We start from the raw sequence: 22,157 nt of genomic DNA on the forward strand, positions 1-22,157 counted from the left end.
CACGTCAGCATTCCATTAATCCACTTAGGAGGTAAACTAACGGATATAGATAGAAGGATGAAAAGTAGTACATTTTGCAAAGTTTAGAGATGAAAAACAAACTTTTGAAAGTTTAGGGATGAAAATCGAACTTTTGTGATACCTTTTATTTATTTATTTTTTGACATTTATGATCCTATTTTTAAATGAAGTTACCTTTCATTAATGAATGTATTTTTGAACTACATAAAAGTCTAATTGAAAGAGGGGAATCCTCTTTTATATCTATAATACTGTTTAAGGGGCTTCCCCTAGACTGGATTTTTTTTGTTTCAAAATACCTTGCCCTCCTAGGTTCAAGTAGAGACAAAATTAAAAGATAGTCCGGTAAAAATACATATCTAATTTGCACTAAAATATTGCCTACAAAATAAGAACACTCTCCTATTAATTCACTTTTTTTTTTTTACTAATCCACTTCTTCAAAACAATACGATTATTATTATTTTTTAATAGAAAAATAGATTATGAATTATCACATCAATTAAATTGGTTTAACTATATAAAAATTAAAAAAATCCAATCCGTCCACTTCTTTTTTCCTTTTAATTCTCAAAAAAAAAAAAAAAAAAAACACCCCAAGAAACATTCGAATCCCACTTCAAAATTCAAGTACACTCCACTAACCAATGGTTTCACTCCATATTCTAGACTTAAAACCACATGATTTTGCCTTTTACAATTCTTAAATCTGTTTTTTGTGGTTCTACGGAATTTCACTACTAGGTGGAGGGATACTTTACTTATTTCTCCAATTTCATTTTTTTTTTCTTTTTCTTTTGGGTATTTATGTTTCTAACGACAATTGTTTTTTTGGATAAATAATATCAGTTAATTATTGATGTATAGCGTCTTGATTGATGTGATTCTCAATCATTTTTTTATTTAATTATTTTACTTAGTCTTGGGTAATCGGGTTAGCTGAATTTTTCTGCCCATGAACTAATACATTTTTTCAGGTCTTAGTACTTGGGGGGTGAGGCAATGGTTGCACTTGAAGATGTTATGGTTCTTGGAGAGTTTGTGGCTGGACCTTTTAGAATTTGGTGAAAATTGTGAAAGAGTCAAACATGAAACAGTTACAGATCTCAAGGAAAAATGAGAAAAACCACGTAAAGGAATTGGATAACTATTTATTGGAGAGTGATCATTGAGAGTGAGTTTGATTTCATTACCCATTATCTTGCACTTTAGATAAACATCATCAAAAATAACTTTCATGTTTTTTTTTTATCAACTTTTTTTTTTGTATGTGTATGATTGTATCTCAAGGTGAGGAACACGAAAAGAAGGCTATCTTAGCCCTTTATTAGTTGGATAAAATGTTGTAATTTAATTTTTCATCCAACCAATCAGGACAAAAAAAGAATAGAAAGAGGATTATTATTATTTTTCTTTCTTTCTTATATCTATAATTCTAAAGATTTGGCTGGTAATAAAGTCAGGGGCAGCTCTACATTGAGTTCAGGGTGGTCACAGGACCACCTTGACTTGGAAAAAAAAATACAAATATTATTTATAAATATTAAAAATTTATGATTTTTTTTATCCAAAAAAAACTTTGTGACCACCCTAAATTTTTTTTTAGGCCCAATATAATTAAATTCTAGACAAAATTTGGCAACAAGCATGGTTGTAGATTAAGGCTACAACTCTATTCAATATTTTTTTTTATTGAGCGTGAATTTTAACAAATGCACCATTTAATTACATTTTCTTCTTAAATCCTTCATACTTGCAACATTTCAAGAAGATAAAAGATCAATAATTATGTTGTCAATCAAATATTTAAATTTCAAGTTTTTGTAATATAAAATTATACATAAAAAATAATTTTATTGATCCAATAGCAAATAACATCCGATTAGCATGAAATTTTAACGTGTTTTAAGAATATATAGAACATGCAATTCATCGATTAAATTTTCAAAATATGTAACAATATTAATTCATTTAGTGAGAGTGACTACAACAAAGGTTGTAGCCAAATTTTATTTTTAACTTTGGTCCCCTTAACAATATATTAGGTCCTTACAAATAATAATAAAAGTCCAAGAAAAAATTTATTTAACTAAACTTTTGAAGAGATGTAACTTACAACATTGATAATGAGACTATCATGTAATGATTTTAAAATAAAAAGATTTGTAGAAGGAAATTGTAAGATTTTATGTATTTGCGCGTGTGTGTGTTTGTCAATGCATGAAATTCTCTTTTTATTAGAATTTGCATAATTTAAGTTTATTAAGGACTACCCTAAAAAAAATTCCTGGAGCCACCACTGAATAAAGTAAAATACATAATCGAAGAAGGTATTTTTGTTTTTTCAAATACCATTAAACCGAAGGATAGTGACTCCAAAAAAAAAAAAGATAAGTGCTTTTAAATAATTTTTTTTTATTCTATCTTTTATCTCAATATATATATATATATATTTTAAAGTATGGTTTTCTACACCAAAAAAAAAAAAAAAAACCTTACGATGGTGCTTATTTATATCCTGAGCTTTTGATTTCATAAATTTTATCATCGGTAAATATTAGATTTCAAATTCAAAAATCTATTCAAGCAAAATCATACTAGCCTCTGAACTTCTATTTTTAAGGGAAAAAGTTAATAATTTGCATCCATTATAATTTAGATTGCTACATTTTTTAATCACAAAATACCTAAAGGTGTGATGAGTATTATGGGTTTGTGGGTGAAATAATTTTTTCATCACATCTCTAATGTGGCGTTTGATACGGGGTAATATTTTAGGATTCTCAGATATGTTTAAAGATTTCCATGTTTGATTGCAGATCACACTAGAAAATCAAATGCTAGGAGAATTTGGATTCCCCCTTTAACCCCCTTTCTGTAGGAATGTGGAATTCCTTTAAAAACATGTGGGTATCCAGATTCCCAAACTTAAAGAAAATTGTTTTTTTTTTATTTATAAATTGATAATTTTAACCCTTTTTCCTTATCATTTAAGCAATTGAAATAAAATATAAAACAAATCATCAATATCTTTACCTTTGTCTTTATGTCTTCTAGCAAAAATAACATTATCTCTTTCCGCCAAAACAACATAAACAAGATAAATAACTTTGTTGATATATATTTCTTTTCTTCTTTTAGACTATAACTTTAATGAATTTGTCATGCTTTATAGTTTATATTTTGTTTTTCATTATTTATTTAAAGGAAGTTTATTATTTTTTTTTAAAAGACTTATATTGGATTTACAAATATAAGGATAGAATGAGAAAAATAAATAATTCAGTTAAGATTCCTAGGAATAAACCAAACATTATAATTTCACATTCCTAGGAATTTTATTAGATTCTCAATTAAATCAAATATAAGAATAGTTACATTCCTAGGCATTCGGATTGCAAGGCATCACATTCCTAGGAATTTGGATGCTAGGAGTAATGTCCCCCATACCAAACGTCACCTAAGTATTTTGTGATTGAAAAATGTAGTAATCTCAAATTATAACGGATACAAACTATGAACTTTTTCTCAAAAAAAATATAAGAGTCTCTGAACACATGTGTGAACGCGTGTTCAGAGGCTAGTATATATAATATAGATATAGATATAATATTCAAAACAAATTTTTTCCTAAGATAGATTTCTTTCTTAACTTAAAATAATTAGTAAAAATTCTTTGCCAACCATAATCATTTATTGGATTTTTCCTAATGCAAACCTATTTAAAATCAAAGTGTCCTCTTTAGTTATGTTTTCCTCCATTAAACCTTGATTCTAAATTTAAATCCCATAACAAATTAGGAATTTTGCAACATACAAGTCAAATATAAAATCATTAATTAATGAGAAAATCAAGCAATTTAAATATATTCTAAGAATTTATACTTATCAATAGGGATGTAATTGTGTGTGCTAATTCTTTTTTTTTGCTTTCACAATTTTTTTTTTTTTTTTTTTTTTGTGGAAATTTTCATAGTGCAAATTTGTCATTTAAAAAGTCAAGTTTCCTTTTGAGTCATGTCTTCACGTGTGACATATCTAATTTAGTCAAATTCTCATGTAATTAAGTTTCATTTTGAATTATGGACATTGTTTATGGAGCACAAAATAACAAGTACTCAATTGTAGATTAATCTCAATTGGTTGTATGATACATGCATATCTGTTGGAGACAACAGTGGGATTTGGCTCTCTCTCTCTCTCTCTCTCTCTCTCTCTATATATATATATATATATATATATATATAAAGGCTAATAAAAAAAATCCTATTCTATTTAATTCATTTTATTTAAAGAAAATTTAATTATTACCATAAATGTCTAATTTATTTTGACTATTCCTAAAAATTAATTATAGAAAGTATCCAATATAAAAATAGCTTATTCTATTAAATTCAAATTTAACTCTTACATAAATGTTTAATTTATTTTGACTATTCCTAAAAATCAATTATAAAAAGTATCCAATTTAAAAAATAGTCTATTCTATTTAATTCATTTTATTTAATGAAAATTTAACTATTACCATAAACATCTAATTTATTTTAATTATTCCTAAAAATCAATTACAGAAAGTATCCTAAGATTACTCTTTGTTTTGTTCTTTGTTGATTTTTTTTTTTCAATAACAAGGACGAAGTTTTTTTTTTTTTTTTTTTTTAACCCTAGACCAACTCGAAATCTGACCCGACCATAAGCCAAAATTTTCTGGTTGGGTCGGGTTCCTCCTTGGAAATGTCGAGTCGAGTTGTAGGTTGCTGAGAAACCAACCTGACCTGACAAAAGCTCAACCTTAGATATTTCTCTAATATCAAAGCCCTCTTCGCCCTCTGTTGCATCATTGCAACATGCAATTGTGAAGGCAATGACTCGGCACTCTGCAATTTCTTAACCATCACCCCCAATTTCGAATTAGCCCTCTGCATCATCGCCTCATGCGATTTTGAAGGTGGTGATTGGGAGCCTTTATCTTTCTTTATTTCCAAATCCATCATCGTGCCTTGTTTTAATGGTAAGTCTTTTTGGTCCCCTAAGTGGGTGGGTAGGTTGGCTTGAAAATTTCTCTATTTCCGAATCCATCATCACCACTGGTAATTTCTCATGATGAGGGATGACTTAGTTCGGAATTGAGGGGATGTTCCAATATATTTCAGCCTGTTAATCACCACACTTAAAAACAATAAAAGAGCTTCCCTCTTTTTCAACGTGGTATAAAACATTTTGACTAACTTCTAATCTTCAATAATAACTTTCACCATCTTTACATTTAGTTTCCCAATTTTATTCATTTTAATATTAAAATGCTACAACATTTTCCCACTCATATAAATATTAAATTTTAGTTAAAGAGAGATTACCCAACAAATACAAGTCAATATGCATCATGAAGGTATACTCTGCATTGAACCTTTATTTAGTAAAACAATAAACTCAACTCCCGAGTTGCAGTGGTCTTCGACTTGAATTATGACTACTTTTAGAAATTTAAGCGTCACTGCTTTCACATAACAACTTAGGGGTTGACATAAGCTTTAATAACTACTACTTTACAGTCGTGTGCTAATCCTAGTTTCCAAGAGTGTATTCGAGATTAAGTCTAAATCTTATGAGGAGCAACCCACCCCTACACTTACATAGGTGAAGTTTGTCAAGAGTGCTCCTATAATTCGGACACCCCACTCATACGAGCTACAAATTTCATTAAAATTTTTTTACTTAAGTTTCTCAACATTATAGGATAAATGCATTAACACCATAGGTATGAGCAATCACAAAATTATTTACAAATAAATAATTAAAAGAAATAAATAGTATATTTCTTAAGACCATCATATGATACGTTTTTCTCATTGAACCTAATTCTCAGGATCTCTAGTCCTTAGAGTGGGTATCCTCATACATGGCTCATAAATCTATGGACTTTAGTCTCATCCCCCTTGATGTATTCTAGACCTTTTCTTTTCCAAGGCTTTAGTAAATGGACATGCAAGATTATCATTAGATTTAATAAATTAAATAAACTCTAACACTTGTAACATCCAAGCTTATGGGTTCTCTTCCATGTTGGGAAAAGGGAGTCTCGAGAACCCCTCTTTTGAGTGAACCTATCCCACTTGGGAACAAGTTTGAGATCCATTGAAGAAAAAATCTTCATGTTTCAACTGAGGTTGGTTGTGCACGAGGTTATTCCTCCACGAGCCTTCCACAAAATCTACGTATCATAATATTCATAAATCTAAGGAAAAATTACAGTAAACCCACCTTTGGCTTGACCCGTTTGCACTTTGACTGCCCGTAGTTTAAAACTTAACACTTTGCCCACCTATGTTTAGTCTCCGTTACCCATTTTCGTTAAAATCAAGGGTAAAACTGTATTTTCTCTTCCCTTTATGTCTCTCTCGTCCAAAAACAAAAATAACATAGAAAACACAAACAAATAAGATTAAAGAGGGGATTTTGCAGAGAAACAAGTTGTGTGTCATAAACAAGATCATTTTGACAGGCCAACTCATTTACTTCATTATTTCTCTTTGTCAAACTCTCATTCTCTCTCTCTCTCTCTCTCTCTCTCTCTCTCTCTCTCTCTCTCTCTCTCTCTCTCTCTCTCTCTCTCTCTCTCTCTCAAGCTTTTGATATGATTTACTTCATCAAAACAAGATCAAACTGACGGGCCAACTCATTTCTCTCTCTCAAACTCTTGTCGTCTCTCTCTCTCTCTCTCTCTCAAGCTTTTGATATGATTAGTAAATTGAAAGAGGGAGTTGTATATTTGTGTGTTACTGTACTATAGGACTTGTGGCTAAGGACATGTTCCATTGGCAAGCCACCATCATAGGACCTGCTAATTGTCCTTTATGCTGGAGGTGTATTTCTAGTTTCTATTCATTTTCCTCCTAATTATCCATTCAAGCCTCCAAAGGTAGGTTTGTTTTTTGTTTTGTTTTGTTTTTTTTTTAATTCCTCCTTGTTTATTACATTTAATGGTCCTCTTTGTACAGTACTATGTTCAATTGCTTGCAATATACGAAATTTATGGTCCAAAAGTTATATTCCAAAATTTAGCTTAGAACCGGATCCACCAGGTTTTTTTGTGCAATGCCTTCATTGTATGCCACGTGGCAAAAATTATAGTCCAAAAGTTATGTCAAATCGTGGCACCACCAACAAATCCCCAAAAAACTCATCAATGAATAAAGAGGTACGCATCTAATGAGTTACCCTAATTGATCCAATTAACGCGTCCAATGGAGTGATAAGATAAACAATAACACTTAGGGGTTGTTTGGATTTTCAGTTTCCATCACTCATAACTCAAAACTGGTGGGTCTCACGGCTGAGTAATGTGTTTGGATTTGTTTCCAGTTTTTGTTTCCATCACTCAATTCTTTGATTTTTGAGTGATGATTTATGGAAATTGAAAACACATTTTAAGTGTTTTCAAGTTATAGAAACAGAGTTATGATAACATTTTTGTAATTACACACACATCTGAGGGACTCACGGTCAGGCAATGGTCACGTCCAGGCGCTACTTTTGACAAACACCAACGGCTCCTTCAATGAACACAACTTGATTAGTTTCACACCACAACTCCAAAACTCAAAACTCCATCCAACCTCATACCTCCTCACGCATACATTTACTGTATAAATGTGTGTGTGTGTGTGTGTTTTTTTTTTTTTTTTTTTTTTGTGTTTCTTCTTTGGAATGTTTTTTATTATGGATCATGAGTAGAACATATCAAGTCAGACCCACTTCAATTTAATCAACATGAACTGGAAATTTAAGATCAAAATCCATAAACAAGGCTTAAGGAAATCCAAAATCCAAAATTCATACAAATCACTACAGAAAGAAAGAAAAAGGAAATGAGTGACAGATCAACCATAATCATAGATCTGCGCCACCGCGGCACGTTAGAGGAGATCTTGTGGCGCTAGGTGACGATGCCCACGACGTAGGCGGCGCTGAGTGACGGTGGAGATCGGCGCCACAGGTCCAGACCTTTATTTCCGCCATTGGGTTTGTGGAGGGGTTTAGGAGAATAACAGGGGAAAAACGAAGGGGAGAGGCAGAGAAAGATGAGAGTTAGGGGAAAAAAAAAAAAGTCTTATGACATTGGGTCAGTGTGTGGGTTCCAGTTTTTTTAGCTTTTTTGGTTGCAAACATAATTGAGCGATGGGTGTCAAATGTGTGGGGTATAGGAAATTGAGGTATTTTAAGTGATGAGTAACGAAAATTGAGTGAGGAGTGATGAGTGATGTTTTTTTTAAAACCAAACAGCCCCTTATTGATTTCAATTTGGTCATCCAATTTTTTTATACCATCTTCCTTTGTAGATGGATCCAAAAAAGTTTTATGGATCTAAAAGAAATTATTATTTTGATTATTTTACTTCTTTAACAATTTTTTTTTCTCTTTCAAACAAACGGTAGCTTCTTTAACAGTACTTGATTATTTGTAGGGTACTTTGAATACACTGAAGGATCCAAGACTTTGTGATGACAAGCCCTCAAAGATATGGTCTCATTTTCCATCTCATATGATTGAGAGCCTAAAGAATCTAGAATCGATTGACTTTTATGGATGCCATTCCTTGGAAGTTATTTGAACTTGAGGAAAGTCACGTGGCATTAGTTGATAAAATAAGGAAACTGGAACTATATCAGTTAGATAAACTGATGCACATATGGAAGAAGGGTCCAAAAAAGATCATGGGCTTTGGAAACTTGAGATCCTTAAAAGTTAAGGAATGTAACAATTTGACAAATTTGTTCTCACCATCCATAGCGAAATTGCATGTGATGTTATGGGATATAGAAGTTTTTAACTGTGGAAAAATTGAAGAAATCCTTGCAAGTGCAGGAGAAGAAGAGGATGAAAAGGATGTTTTGTTGTCCCAAGTGTTCTCAATCTTGCTCGAGGACTTGCCAAATCTCAAGTGGCTTTGCCCTGAAGCTAATGCTTTTGAGTGGCCATCGCTGCAAATAATAAAGGTAACTAGATGTCCTACTTTAAGGACATTTGTTCCGACTAATCTAATGACACCTCAGTTGGAAGAGGTAATCGAAGGCAATGGCTATAGAACACATTGGAAGGGAGACCTGAATGCCACCATAGAGCACATATTGAAAAAAATATTATTGATGAAGAGAGTAAAACAGAGGGAATTACATACAAGTCCTTTTTCTTATCTTACTAATTAAATCCAGAATAACAAACCACCAAAATGTGGTTGTAATTAATGCAATTTAGCCTTAGAGACCTACATTCACAACAATTGACCCCACCTGTCAAAGCCAATTACCAGATAACCCAGGGGCATTCACCCCTGACAAACTAAGGGGGAGGGGGAAGGGGGGGGGGATCTATTTCAAAATCGCAATAAAGACCAAATTCAAAAAATAAAAAAGTAGTTAAAAATTCAAAAATGAAATCTGAAATAATAAATTCTGAATTAATTTTGGTTCTTCTTGCATCCAATCTATCTATATCGTAAACTATCAGATCGGGTATTACTTAGATGTGAAACTTGCAAACCATCAAAGGACAAACGCAACGATATCAAGATAGATGTTTAGGGAATTTCCCTGTGACAGAATTAGTTATCCAACTTTGAGCCTTTGGAGCGTACCCCAATTAGGTCTAATGAGATATAAGTGAATCTACATGTCAAGTTGATTTCAAGTAGGCAAGCCAGCAAACTATTTAAGATTTAAAAAATAAAAAATAAAATAAAGCTGCATGCAGGTTTTAGTTCGTCTCTTGTAGTTTAGCAAAGAAACCTGAATGAGCTAGAAAAACACCTTGGCTTGTTTATAACCATTTGGGAAATATGCCCATACACCTCCTGAACTTTAGAGGAGTGGTCATTACACCCCTAAACTTTTATTTTGGCTAATTTATTCCTTCAACTTTACACATCTGCCAAATCACTACCTTTGTTAATTTTCTGTCAAAATTCTAACAGAAAATGCACATAAGACACACGTGAAACAAAGGAAAGAACTATTTTTTGAGTGAGGGAGACATAGTCGATCAGAATTACCATCTCGTCGTTCAACCACAATATGGATCCACACCAGACACACCCAAAAAAAAGTCTCAAATCTTTAAAACAACTTTGTTTCAATTTTAAGAAGGTTCTAATGGATCTGGATATGAGAGATTGCGCTGGTAAAGCTCCATAGGAATTTCCTAGAAACCTAAACAACCGGAGGTTTTTTGTTTTATAGTTTTTAATTGAAAACAAAAATTCTGGGTTTTGAAGAATTCGGTGTTGTTGGGATTTAGAATTAGATGTGGGTTTTACCGTTTTGGTTAGTTTTCTTTATTGGGTTGGTAAAGATTGTTAATATAGATGGTGGACTTGGCTATTGGGGTTGTTGATTACTGCTCCCAAAGAATTCGTCCAGAGAATGCTTGAAGGGTAAAAGAATTGAAAGTCCAACATTCCATGCTTGTAAACCACGCTTCATTGTAGGAAAACAGGGTCTCGAAGGCATCATGGGAAATATTTAGAATAAAAATATCAGTAAAATGGTGGCTATTGAACAGGAGATCCATATTTGCAGCTGGACGGTGCAGTGGGACCATAAACGGCAGGACAAAAACTTCCAACCCCGGAGGTAGGGACGCCACTGTGGTGTTCTAATCACTGATCTCTCTCTTCTTCTCATCTTTTTGATTATGGTATTTTAAGCATCACGTGTGTCTCGTGTATTTTCTGTTAAAATTTTGACAGCAAATTAACAGATGCAGTGATTTGGCACATGTGTAAAATTGAAGGAGTAAATTGGCCAAAATAAAAGTTTAAGGGGTGTAATGACCACTACTCTAAAGTTCAAGGGGTGTGTGGACATTTTTCCCTAACCATTTATGGGTTACGATAAGAAACCCAATTGAGGTGTCCACATCAAATTGTATGTTGAGCTTGCCTGCAGAACTAAGAATTTAAGCTAATTTTATCATAAAACTCAGTAACTAGCACATTTAAGCTACAACCATGTGGTTGCATTTTTAAGGACCTTAACACAAAATACTAAGAATATGATTCTAAAGTTTTTACAGACACTAATTCCGTAATCAATTTTCCAAATCCAGGCTCACAATCCATAAAGATTCTAAAGGAAAAAAAAGAAGTTGAAATACCATTTCTGCTCCTTGAATGGGATTGGTCTCCTGAGCTTGAAATGAATATGCTCTAGAAGAAAAAATATTTTTAGAAACATAAGAACAATGTCCTGATCATTCACGTTGGAATGGCAAAAGGATAATAGTACTGCACTTAATAGAGGATAAAATTGTCAAACCTGCTGGCAGGCTCGCTAAAGCTCTTGCTCTAGTTTAGTTACCTTTAGGTGGCTACTCTCAAGTAGTTGTTGCACATATTCCTGAAAAATGAAGAAAAAACAAGTTGTTGCATCTTATCCACAAACTATTACACGATGGAGCAGCTTGCATTCCAGCATATGCAACAATTATAAATTGAAAGCACAGCAACACAGCAATGTTCACGAGGAGAAAATAACTGAAGACACAAAAGGGCCTACTTTTTTCCTTAATCGGCTTTTTCTGGCAGCTTCATGATTTTGAGCAAGCCGGTGTAACGTCCACAAAATTTTGATCTGAAATTTTTTGAATATATATAATTTAAATCATATTGATATGAAATTATCTGAATATACATTGTTTAAATCATATATTTCACCTATTGATCTCCTGATTTATCTTTTGATTTATCACTGGAATCAGAAGCCACAACAGCAGCCAATTGACCCCTTTCATGCTACACAAGGGCAATGAAAGCACAAACTTAAAGTCAATGCCAAAGAGCTGCCAAGCTTTCCAATGAAACAGAAAGTTATTACATGCAATATTACTTTCAGATGGCAACACCAAAAGCAAAGATAGTTCTCATTAAGGAATTATCATATGGATCTAATGAAAGGGCGTACTACTTTTTAGCATCAAATTACTACATAGTAGCATCACTACAAGGTATTTATAGAGGACATCATCTCTAGAAAGCTGAATCTGATGAATAAATAATGCAAGAGACATCACCCTTTGATTCTTGTCATCTGTGTTATCTGTTGAGGTATCAGTTCTGGGGCTCGCTTCTGCCATCATGGACTCTCCCCAGTTCTCATGATGGCCACCAGATGTGGAAGCCAGATTCGGTTGTGGTTTGTTTTGTAGTGATAACATCTAAGACCCAACGATAGCAGCAGATATATTTATATCTTAAGATGCAAGTGACTAAATTTCACAATGCAGGAGAAAGGAGAAAAGACGCACAAGTTCTTAGTATTAATTTTATTGAACGTGAACCAATAACTGGTTATATAGTTGACCTAAAGCCAATAAAATTATCAAACAGGGAGAGAAAGACGGTTAAGCAGCATGTGACATTCAACAAGAGAAATATTATATAAATCATGTTATTGTATATTAATATTTCAAAACCAGCCTTGTGATGCATAATAAAAACTATTACATAATCCAAGCCACTCAGAAACCATGGGACGTGGTACTTTATGTGATTGTAATTCCTTTACTTACTGAAAAATTATGTTTTTCAAGCTCGTACTTAAGGGAAATTTAAATCTCTAGGAGGGAGTTTCACACATATACACTTAGATTAAACTAGAGTAAAATTTTTATCTTGTATAAAAAAAATAGGGTAAATTTTAGAAACCTTCCCTGAGATTTGGACTAATACCAATAAAGTCCACAACATTTTAAAAGGGACCATTTTGGTCCTTATTGCCAAACGGTTTGTAACACCGTTAACTTTTTTTTTTCTTCATTCTTCTGGTTCTTTCCTCTCTCCAGAATCACCTCCAGAATCACCTCTCTCTCTCTCTCTCTCTCTCTCTCTCTCTCTCTCTCTCTCTCTCTTCCTCTGAGTCCATGACCAAACCGAGCAACCTAGCCACCCGACCTGACCCACCACCACTTCAGATTAAACATCCTCCGCTCAAATTCGGCGATGATCAGCCCTCCTTCGCTCAGCTCCGGCGACGATTTTTCTAAGATCTACTTAGATCCGATGATTTTGGCTCAGATTCGAAGATATTTTCAAAAACCCACTTAGATCCAACGATGTTTAAGCTTAGACCGGTAATGTTTCACTCTCCTACGTTCAGATTCGGCGACGTCCGGCGACGTTTCAATCTCCTTTACTCAAATCTAGCGCTGTGGTGGTGTGTTTGCAATTTCTCTTCTCTCTTCCTCTTTGCGGTGGCGCTGTGGTTGTGGGTTTTGTAGTGGATCGGTTTTGGTTTGGATTGGTGATAGAGGATTTGGTTTTTTGTGTGTGTGTTGGATTTTTGTGGGTTTTGGTTTGTGTTTTTGGTTCTGGGTTTGTTTTGGGGTGGTCGGTATTGCTGATGGGTTTGTGGGTTTTGTTGGTGGTCGGTGGTTCTGGGTTTGTGGGTTTTGTTGATGGCTTTGCTGGTGGTCGGTGGTTGGTGGTCACTGGCTTTTTGTGGGTTTTGCTGGGTCGGGTCACTGGCTTTGTGGGTTCTGTTCTTCAATTTTTTCTTTTTCTCTGAATTAGAGAAAGAGAAGAGAGAAGACTCAGGAGAGGGGTGAGAGAGAGGACAGAGGGTATGTAACGGTGTTACAAACCGTTTAGCAATAAGGACCAAAATGGTCACTTTTTAATTGTTGTGGACTTTATTGGTATTAGTTCAAACTTCAGGGGAGGTTTCTGAAATTTACCCAAAAAAATAAAAAGAGGCTATATAGGTTCAAAGCATGATTGAACTTTCAAAACATAAATTTCAGTCTCATAAAATCATTTGAAACTTAGCATTGAATAATTACTTATGACTAAATTACCCCATTTTCAACACGCTATTATATCCAAATTAAGAAATGAACTTCCAACATTTAAATGAGTAATAAATTTATTTATTTATTATTATTAATAACGAAATGAAAAATGTAAATATAAATTTCTTTGATTTTATCTCTTATACTTTCGATTCTAAGCAACATAAGTTTAAAACCCAAAAGCAGAGCATATTAGAATTTCTCTTTTCTAATGAATTTAACAGATATAAATAAGAGAAGGGCATTAGAAAAAGAAACCAATAAAAGTTTACAGCAACAGAAATTCGGAGCCGGCTCATTGAAAGAAGCCGATGACGTCGGCATGGGCGGCTCGGCATTCCTTATTGCTGCTAAGCAGATGACATCACTTTAGAGTTCGGGTGTTGCCGTGTTCCGTGAGCCCTTCAAATTCAGAAACAGAGACTCATAAATTTTTTTTTTTTTTTGAGAAGGAGAGAATCTCATACTGTGAGAGAGAGAAATATTTAGGGTGACGAAAATTAAAAAGCAAAAAAAAAGTAAAAGTAAAAGCAAGCTATTTGTTTGGACGGTGATGAATTTTTATTTTTATTTTTTAAGAGATTGTTTTAAGAGCCTTTTATCTTCACCGTAACACTAATTTAATTAGTTTATGGGAATGAAAATAAAGTAATTTTTTTTTTTTTTTTACAGTTATTTATGTCTTTCAAATTTTTTTAAAATAATTTATTAACAACTTTGGCACGGTAACAAGATCCTATAAAATAGAAGGTCAATTAACTAAGGTAATTGGTAGAATTAATTACAGGTTATTCACATTTAGTTTAGTCGAAATTTAAGTTTTCTACCCGTGGTTTGAAATTTGACACTTTACCCACTTGAAGTTAGCTCAGTTAGGATTCTGTTATCTACTTCTATTAAAAATTGAGTTAAATATGTATTTTTGTCATCTTTTATGTCCCTCCCCTTAGAACATAAAAAACATAAAAGAATTAAAGAAAATAAGGTCAAAAAATAAGAATTTTTATAAAAATTACGAACAAACATTGCCATCACCTTCTATCAAGAACTTTACCTTGTATGTTTCTTTCATAAACAGGCAAATAGTAGAGCTCATTGGTCGATTCCCCCCATGATTCAATTAGCATCAAAGCCTTGTCACGATTATTAACTACAGTCTGAGGATCTTCAATCAACTTCACCATCTCATCAAGAACTCTCTCAACTGCTACCTCCGAGAAAGCGTTCTTACAATTCTTAACACATGTTTCAAGAAACACTAAAGCCAAGTACTGAATCCTAGGCCTCTTCAACATGACCTTTTAATTCCCGGATCAATTAATCTTTTCAGCATTGATCATGTCACAAATATCAAGATTATTGGCCCAATTAGCCTCATCAAGGTTATCCGAGGTGGCATCTTCAAAGATCTTATCAGTCTGGTTTGGGCCTTGGAAAAGCTCCTTCATATTGAAGTTCATTGAACTTATGCCTATAGTCATCTTTCGGCCCACCTCACCTCCAATCTAGAGGCGTTCACCAAAGGCACTAACTTTATCCATCAAATTGTCACTAATACATCATCCTTGATTCCAACATTAATTTCTTCTCCTTTGGGTACCGCTGTTGGGTCATCCCCAATCTCATGGCCTTCCTGTTTATAGCATGATAAATTTGGGTTAGCACTTCTATGAAGGCAAACCCAAAAAATACCTTTTTTATTTTTTATTTATATATATATATATATATATATATATATATATATATATATATATATATATATATACTAAAGAGAAACTTCTATGGTGGTAATGTTTCTTTTTAGTTTTTAAAATACCTTACTTTTTTATCTTTTTCATTTTTATTTTTATTTTATGTTTTAAGACGAGAGAGACATAAAAGAAAGCAAAAATACATATTTAGTCTCATTTTTAACAGAGATGAGTAACAGAACCCTAACTGAGCTAACCTCAGGTGGGTAAAGTGTCAAATTTTAAATCATTGGTAGGTAATTTAAATTTCGGCCAAACCACAGGTAGGTAAGTTGTAATTAACCATAATTGTTTTTTTATAATGATTAACCCTAATTGTTAAAAAACAATTTTACTAAAATTTTGACACCACTTTTATAATATTTTTCATTTTTATAGTTAGGCCCCCTCCCAAAACCTTAGGCCCCCTTTCTCCATAATAAGTCTGACTAGCTTACCTAAACAACAACTGCCTAACCAAAAAACTTAAATAAAAAAAAAATATTCACATTGGTAATTGTATTTTAGCAAAAAAAAAAAACTATTTTACCAAAAAAGAACCAGAAAATCATGTGTTATTGGAGAAGTTAAAGCTAAATTTTTTACAATTACAGTAAACTGGTGTAAATACTAGTTGACCATAGCAAGTTGTTAAAAATAAACACAATATTTTATTAAGATTATATCTCTTCTTTTAATTAAAAAACTCAAAAAAAAAAAACTCAAATTCTCCCGCATCCTTTATTATTTTAATGAATTGCTTATATTATTTTAAATGAAGTTATAAAAAAAATAGAACATTTGATATTGAGTGTATTATAAAATGAAGTAGTAAAATAGATAAACTAGTTTTTTGAGATGCTAAAAGCTAAAATTTTTAGCATCATCAATGTGAATGCTCTAACTTCAACAAAAAAAAAGAAAAAAGAAATCCTAGCTAGCTTAGTATTAAAAAAAGACATTGTTTTGTTTTGTTTTGTTTGTCTTTGTTGGTAAATGATTGCATCTTAATGTACTTAGAAATAGCGATTTTGAGTATTTATAATTTTTTGATACTATATGGATGTCTATTTTGAGTTTTTTTTTTTCTATATATTTTGGCTACTGCTTGCTTAAAATCCTAGGTTTGTCCCTATTTTATAGGAAATTTAAAATTCGGTTAAAAAAAAAATCATAAATGGCGATAAACATCCAAAAAAAAATTTGAATGCTGAAATAGAAGATTGAAAAGCCGCATTAAGCCTTTGACACTTGAACTAAAAAAAGGCCATGAGTGATGAGCCATCAGATCAATCAGTTGGACTCTAAAAAAAGGTCTGTGCGTGCGAGCTTGCATGAGATTAGGGAAAGGAAGATAGGAGGAGAACTATTTAGAGGGAGCTTGACTAAAGTTATTTTGCATAATTTTAGATGTTCATTCTTGGATTTTAAAATTTATGCGACGCATTACAAATGATCTTTATAGTTTAAGTTGTGGTTTGAGAGGCACTCAAAATCCTCCACCAAATCCGGAAAGGAATAAAAAAATAGTGGATAAATTACGGAGTAAGTCTTATACTTTATACCATATTTTAATTTGGTTTTAAACATTTTAATTATATTAATTTGGTTCTTAATTTTTTCAGTGCGAGTCAATTTAATCCCTGCTATTATCACTTGGATGAAAAAAGTTGATATGTCAAACAAAACATTAAAAATTATTTTTCATACCATATCATCTGCACTGTAGTGCCACATTTTTTTTCCTTTTTAAAAGAAAAACCCAAATTAAATCCTTTTGCCTACCAAAATCTGAAAATCTCATCTCCATCTCTTTTCCCTCTCTCAACCTCTCTCTTATTAGTCACCACCAACCAAACCCATCTCAAACTATGTGGGTATTTGTTAATAAATGTTTGCCTATGTTGACATTTAAGTCCTGTCAAAGGCATAATGTGGAAACTAGCTCTGCAGTAGGTGCATCAGCTGCTGCACTAGTGCAGCTCAAGCTACAACATTGTGCAGCAGGTAGTGCATCGGGGCATCACCAGTGTGCATCAGATCAAGCAAGACACTCTGATGATATCACAGCAAGTGTCAAAGCAACAAATATGAAGATTGAAGAGTTGGATGATTGTTTGGTAGCTGGATCCAATAGTTCACAGTTGAAGAGAATCAAGAAGTGTACAGATACATCTAAACGACAAAACATGTAGTATAGTTAGTATTGGTTTTGTAATGGTTTGTAAGCTACTTGTAGTTTTTTATATAACTAATAGATAGGTTAGTGGCTCATGTGTGTTTGTTAGTTAAGTTTGTTAGTTGTGTTCACACGTGCAAAGTTTTGGTAAGTTAGTTACAGACTCTGTTTTGAGTCTTTGAGTATATATATGTACAGATCACTTCATTCAATAACAAATTCTTCATTTCAATCACAAATTTAGTTTTTCATATGGTATCGGAGCAAAAGTTTTCTCTAGATGCTTCTAAATTCTAGGATTTTCTCAGATCAGTTTTAGGAATTTTCTCATCCACCATTATTGTCTTCTTCAAGTTTTTCTCAAGCTTTTCTCATCCACTTTGAGCTTTTCTCATTCACCATTGTTGTGTTCTCCAATTTTTCATGGCAGAAACAGTAGCAGCTAATGCTTCCTCCACAGAGGCTTCATCTTCTTCACAAGATTCATATAATCTTAGTGATCCTCTGCTCTTGCATCCTGGAGAAAATCCATGAGCAATTATCACTTCTCAACCTCTAATTGGGGGAGAAAACTATCCTGCTTGGGCAAGATCAGTGAGAAAATCTCTGATTGCCAAGAACAAGCTAGGGTTTGTTGATGGATCTTTAACCATCTCTTCACCATTGGTGAATTCTCCAACAGCTGCTCAGGCATGAGTTCGTGCTGACAATATGGTTGGCACATGGATCATCAATTCTGTCTCACCAAAGCTCCAAGCTAGCATTATCTACAAAGATACTGCTTTAGAGATTTGGACTGATCTTTAAGACACTTTCAGTCAAGGAAATGGAATCAAAGTTTTCAATATCCAAAAACAGATTGCTGAGATTCATTAGGGAGATCAATCACTCACTGATTACTTCACTCAGCTCAAGGTTTTGTGGGATCAATTGCAGAATTTGAGTCCATTTCCTCAGTGTACTTGTGGTCAGTGTGTGTGTGGGATTAATCAAAGATTGAAGAATCTTCAAGCCAAGAAGTCCACCATGAAGTTCCTCATGGGAGTGAATGATGCCCTTTCTCAAGTGAAAACTCAGATCTTGTTGATGGATCCTTTGCCTTCTGTCAAGAAGGCTCACTCCTTATTCATCCAAGAAGAAATGCAGAGGTTTGTGACTAACCGTGTGAGAGTTGAATCAACTGTTTTGGCTACCAAAAGTTCAAGCAATAATTTCAAAGGTAAAGAGAGACCCGTGGGCACTCACTGTGGCAAAATGGGTCATATTGTAGACAAGTGCTATAAGCTACATGGCTTCCCACCAGGATTCAAGTTCAAGAACAACAAAAATGCCACTGCTCATCAGGTTTCCTCTAATTTTGAGTTGGTTCAAGGCAATCAGTCCAATGGAGTTCCTGATTTTGCCTCAAATTTGCCTACTTCTTAAGCTCCTGTTTTCACACATGATCAGTATCAGCAGCTCCTAACTTTGATAGGTTCTTGTTCCATTTCCCAGCCCACATCAGGTCAAGCATCTCCTGTAGCCAATGTAGTGACTTCCACATCTAATATTGTTGCAGGTAATTTTACTAATCTCAAGCACTCAGTCTTTTGAGCTAAGAGCATAAATAAGAGAGCTTATAATTCTAATACATGGGTTATTGATCTGGTGCTAGTGATCATATAGTGTGCTCTATGAAATTGATGACTTCCTATACTGAAATTTCACATACCATGGTTGAATTGCCTAATGGGGAGGCTGCTGTTGCCACACATATTGGAATCATACACCTTTCCTCTCACATTACCCTTACCAATGTGCTTTGTGTACCTTTTTTCACCTTTAACCTTCTTTGTGTCAGTGCCTTGACTAAAACTCAACCCATGTGTCTTGTTTTTCTGTATAAATTTTGCTTTATACAGGACCTTACATGTTGGAGCACGATTGGAATGGGCCAAATGCATGATGGTTTGTATCTGTTACAAGGTTCTAGCTTGGATCAAGCTACTAATTCTCTTGCTGATTTCCTTTCCAAGCAGTCTTTCAAGTCTTTTTCTGCTGCTTGTTCATCTAATCTTTCCACCAATCTGTTTTCCCTTTGGCATTCAAGGCTTGGACATCCCTCTGATGTGAAGGTTCAATCCTTAAGCCATGTGTTTCCTTTCCCTAAGAATTGTTGTAATAAGACTTGTATTGTTTGTCCTTTGGCAAAACAGAAAAGGATACCATTTCCTTTCAATAATAATAAATGTTCTAATCCTTTTGATCTTGTTCATATGGATGTTTGGGGACCCTTTTCTGTTTTTACTTCTAATGGTTACAAATACTTCCTTACCATTGTTGATGATGCTTCTAGAGCCACTTGGATTTTCTTATTAAAAGCTAAATCTGATGTTAGACCATTGATTGTTCTTTTTATAAGATGATCCTCACTCAATTTGGCACCAAAATTAAAGCTATTAGATTTGACAATGCCTTAGAATTTAGCATTCCAGATTTTTATAATTCCAATGGAATTATTCATCAATTAAGTTGTGTTTATACTTCACAACAAAATTCAGTTGTGGAGAGGAAACACCAACATATTCTTGCTACTGCTAGGGAATTGCAACTTCAATCTAATGTTCCTTTGTCATTTTGGGGTGATTGTGTTCTCATTGCAGCCTACTTAATTAATAGGCTTCCTTCTCCAATTCTTGGTCATAAAACACCTTTTGAGGTTTTGTTCAACAAGCCACCTTCTTATAATCATCTTAGAACCTTTGGTTGCTTCTGTTTTGCTACCAATCTTACTCCACATAAGCATAAGTTTACCCCTAGAGCTAGAAAATGTGTTTTCCTAGGCGACCCTTTTAATATCAAAGGATATAAGCTTCTAGATCTTGATTCTCATACTATTTTCCTTTCTAGGGATGTTGTTTTTCATGAATCTACTTTTCCTTTCTCTTCTCCTCTTTCTCAATCTCTTGACCTCATTCCTTTGCCTGTTTTCTCTTCTAGTACTACTCCAGTTTTGTCTTTTCTGACTTTACTTCTTCCACTCCTTCCCATTCTTCTCTACCTATCTCTGTTGACACCATTGTCCAAATTCATCATGATTTTGATGAGAACATTCAAAATTTTCCTGATGCATCTGTTCAGTCTGGTCAGCCAACTGTTGCTGACACATCTAATCAACCACCTATTTTTCTTAGGAGGTCTACTAGACCTACCAAACCTCCCTCTTATCTTGCATCTTACCATTGTAATCAGATTTCATCTGCTCCCATTCCAGTTTCCTCCATTTCAGGTAAAGGTACCTCACACCCCCTTCCTTCTTATATCTCTTATGCTAACCTTTCCCCTTCCTATAAGTCCTTTTGTTGTGCTATTTCATCCATTCTAGAACCCATTTTTTATCACCAAGCAGTAGGTAATCCTAAGTGGCAAGATGCTATGGATGCTGAATTAATGCATTGGAAGCTAACAATACATGGACCATCACTTCATTGCCATTAGGTAAGAAACCTATTGGATGTAAGTGGGTGTATAGAGTCAAATACAAGTCAGATGGTTAAGTGGAGAGGTATAAAGTCAGACTTGTTGCTAAGGGCTTTACCTAAAAGGAAGGACTTGATTATATTGATACTTTCTCACCTGTTGCTAAAATGGTCTCTGTGAAGTGTGTGCTTGTTGTTGCTGCTGTGAAAGGCTGGTTTATCAGCCAACTTGATGTGAATAATGCATTTCTCCATGGAGACTTGCATGAGGAGGTGTATATGTCCCTTCCACCAGGTTTTTACAGCAAGGGGGAGCCATGTAGTAAGGGGGAGCCATGCAGTAAGGGGGAGCAGTCACAGCTGGTATGTAAGCTTAACAAATCTCTATATGGTCTTAAACAAGCATCTAGAATGTGGTTCTCCACATTTTCCACTGCCTTGATTGAGTTTGGTTTTGTTCAATCTAAGGCAGACTACTCCTTATTCACTAGATAACAAGGTGAATCATTCATTGTGTTGTTAGTGTATGTTGATGATATAATAATTGCAAGTAATGATCATAAAGGTGTTGAGGATTTTAAGGCTTTGTTAGATCAGAAGTTCAAGTTAAAGGATTTGGGAGAGTTAAGGTACTTTCTTGGTTTGGAAGTTGCTAGAACATATAAGGGCATTTCCTTGTGCCAAAGGAAATATGCTTTGGAGATATTAGAAGATGCTGGTTTGCTAGGATGTAAGCCTCCTAAGGTTCCTATGGATCAGACTTTGAAGCTTAGTAAATTTGATGGTGAGTTGCTCAATGATCCAAGTCAATACAGGAGGCTGGTAGGAAGACTCTTGTATTTAACCATTACCAGGCCTGATATTACCTTTGCAGTCCACAAACTCAGTCAGTTCATGGCAAGGCCATGAAAACCTCATTATGCAACT

The 22,157-nt window shown here is 33.9% G+C and overlaps 1 protein-coding gene and 1 pseudogene across 1 annotated transcript; one reads left to right on the plus strand and one right to left on the minus strand.

Moving 5' to 3' along the window:
- Positions 1–14,894: 14,894 nt before the first annotated feature.
- Positions 14,895–15,489, minus strand: LOC142609166 (TOM1-like protein 1; annotated as a pseudogene).
- Positions 15,490–17,464: 1,975 nt separating this feature from the next.
- LOC142609167 (uncharacterized) lies at positions 17,465–21,249 on the plus strand. Its single transcript, XM_075780783.1, has 7 exons — positions 17,465–17,756; positions 18,368–18,462; positions 18,649–19,116; positions 19,222–19,330; positions 19,438–19,577; positions 19,674–19,886; positions 20,752–21,249. Exons 1-7 carry the CDS (start codon positions 17,465–17,467, stop codon positions 21,247–21,249), a joined length of 1,815 nt encoding a protein of 604 aa, XP_075636898.1.
- The last annotated feature ends 908 nt before the right edge of the window (positions 21,250–22,157 follow it).

Source organism: Castanea sativa, chromosome 9, assembly GCF_040712315.1.
Source record: "Castanea sativa cultivar Marrone di Chiusa Pesio chromosome 9, ASM4071231v1".
NCBI classification, from domain to species: domain Eukaryota; kingdom Viridiplantae; phylum Streptophyta; class Magnoliopsida; order Fagales; family Fagaceae; genus Castanea; species Castanea sativa.

What these genes read in the sequence shown, in the direction of transcription:
- LOC142609167 (XM_075780783.1), top strand. Translation starts at nt 17,465, where the DNA reads ATGTGGGTATTTGTTAATAAATGTTTGCCTATGTTGACATTTAAGTCC. An exon ending in GTTGAAGAGAATCAAGAAGT is followed by an intron (nt 17,757 to 18,367) that starts GTACAGATACAT and finishes GGGCAAGATCAG; the next exon opens with TGAGAAAATCTCTGATTGCC. An exon ending in GACATCCCTCTGATGTGAAG is followed by an intron (nt 19,887 to 20,751) that starts GTTCAATCCTTA and finishes TTTCTCTTCTAG; the next exon opens with TACTACTCCAGTTTTGTCTT.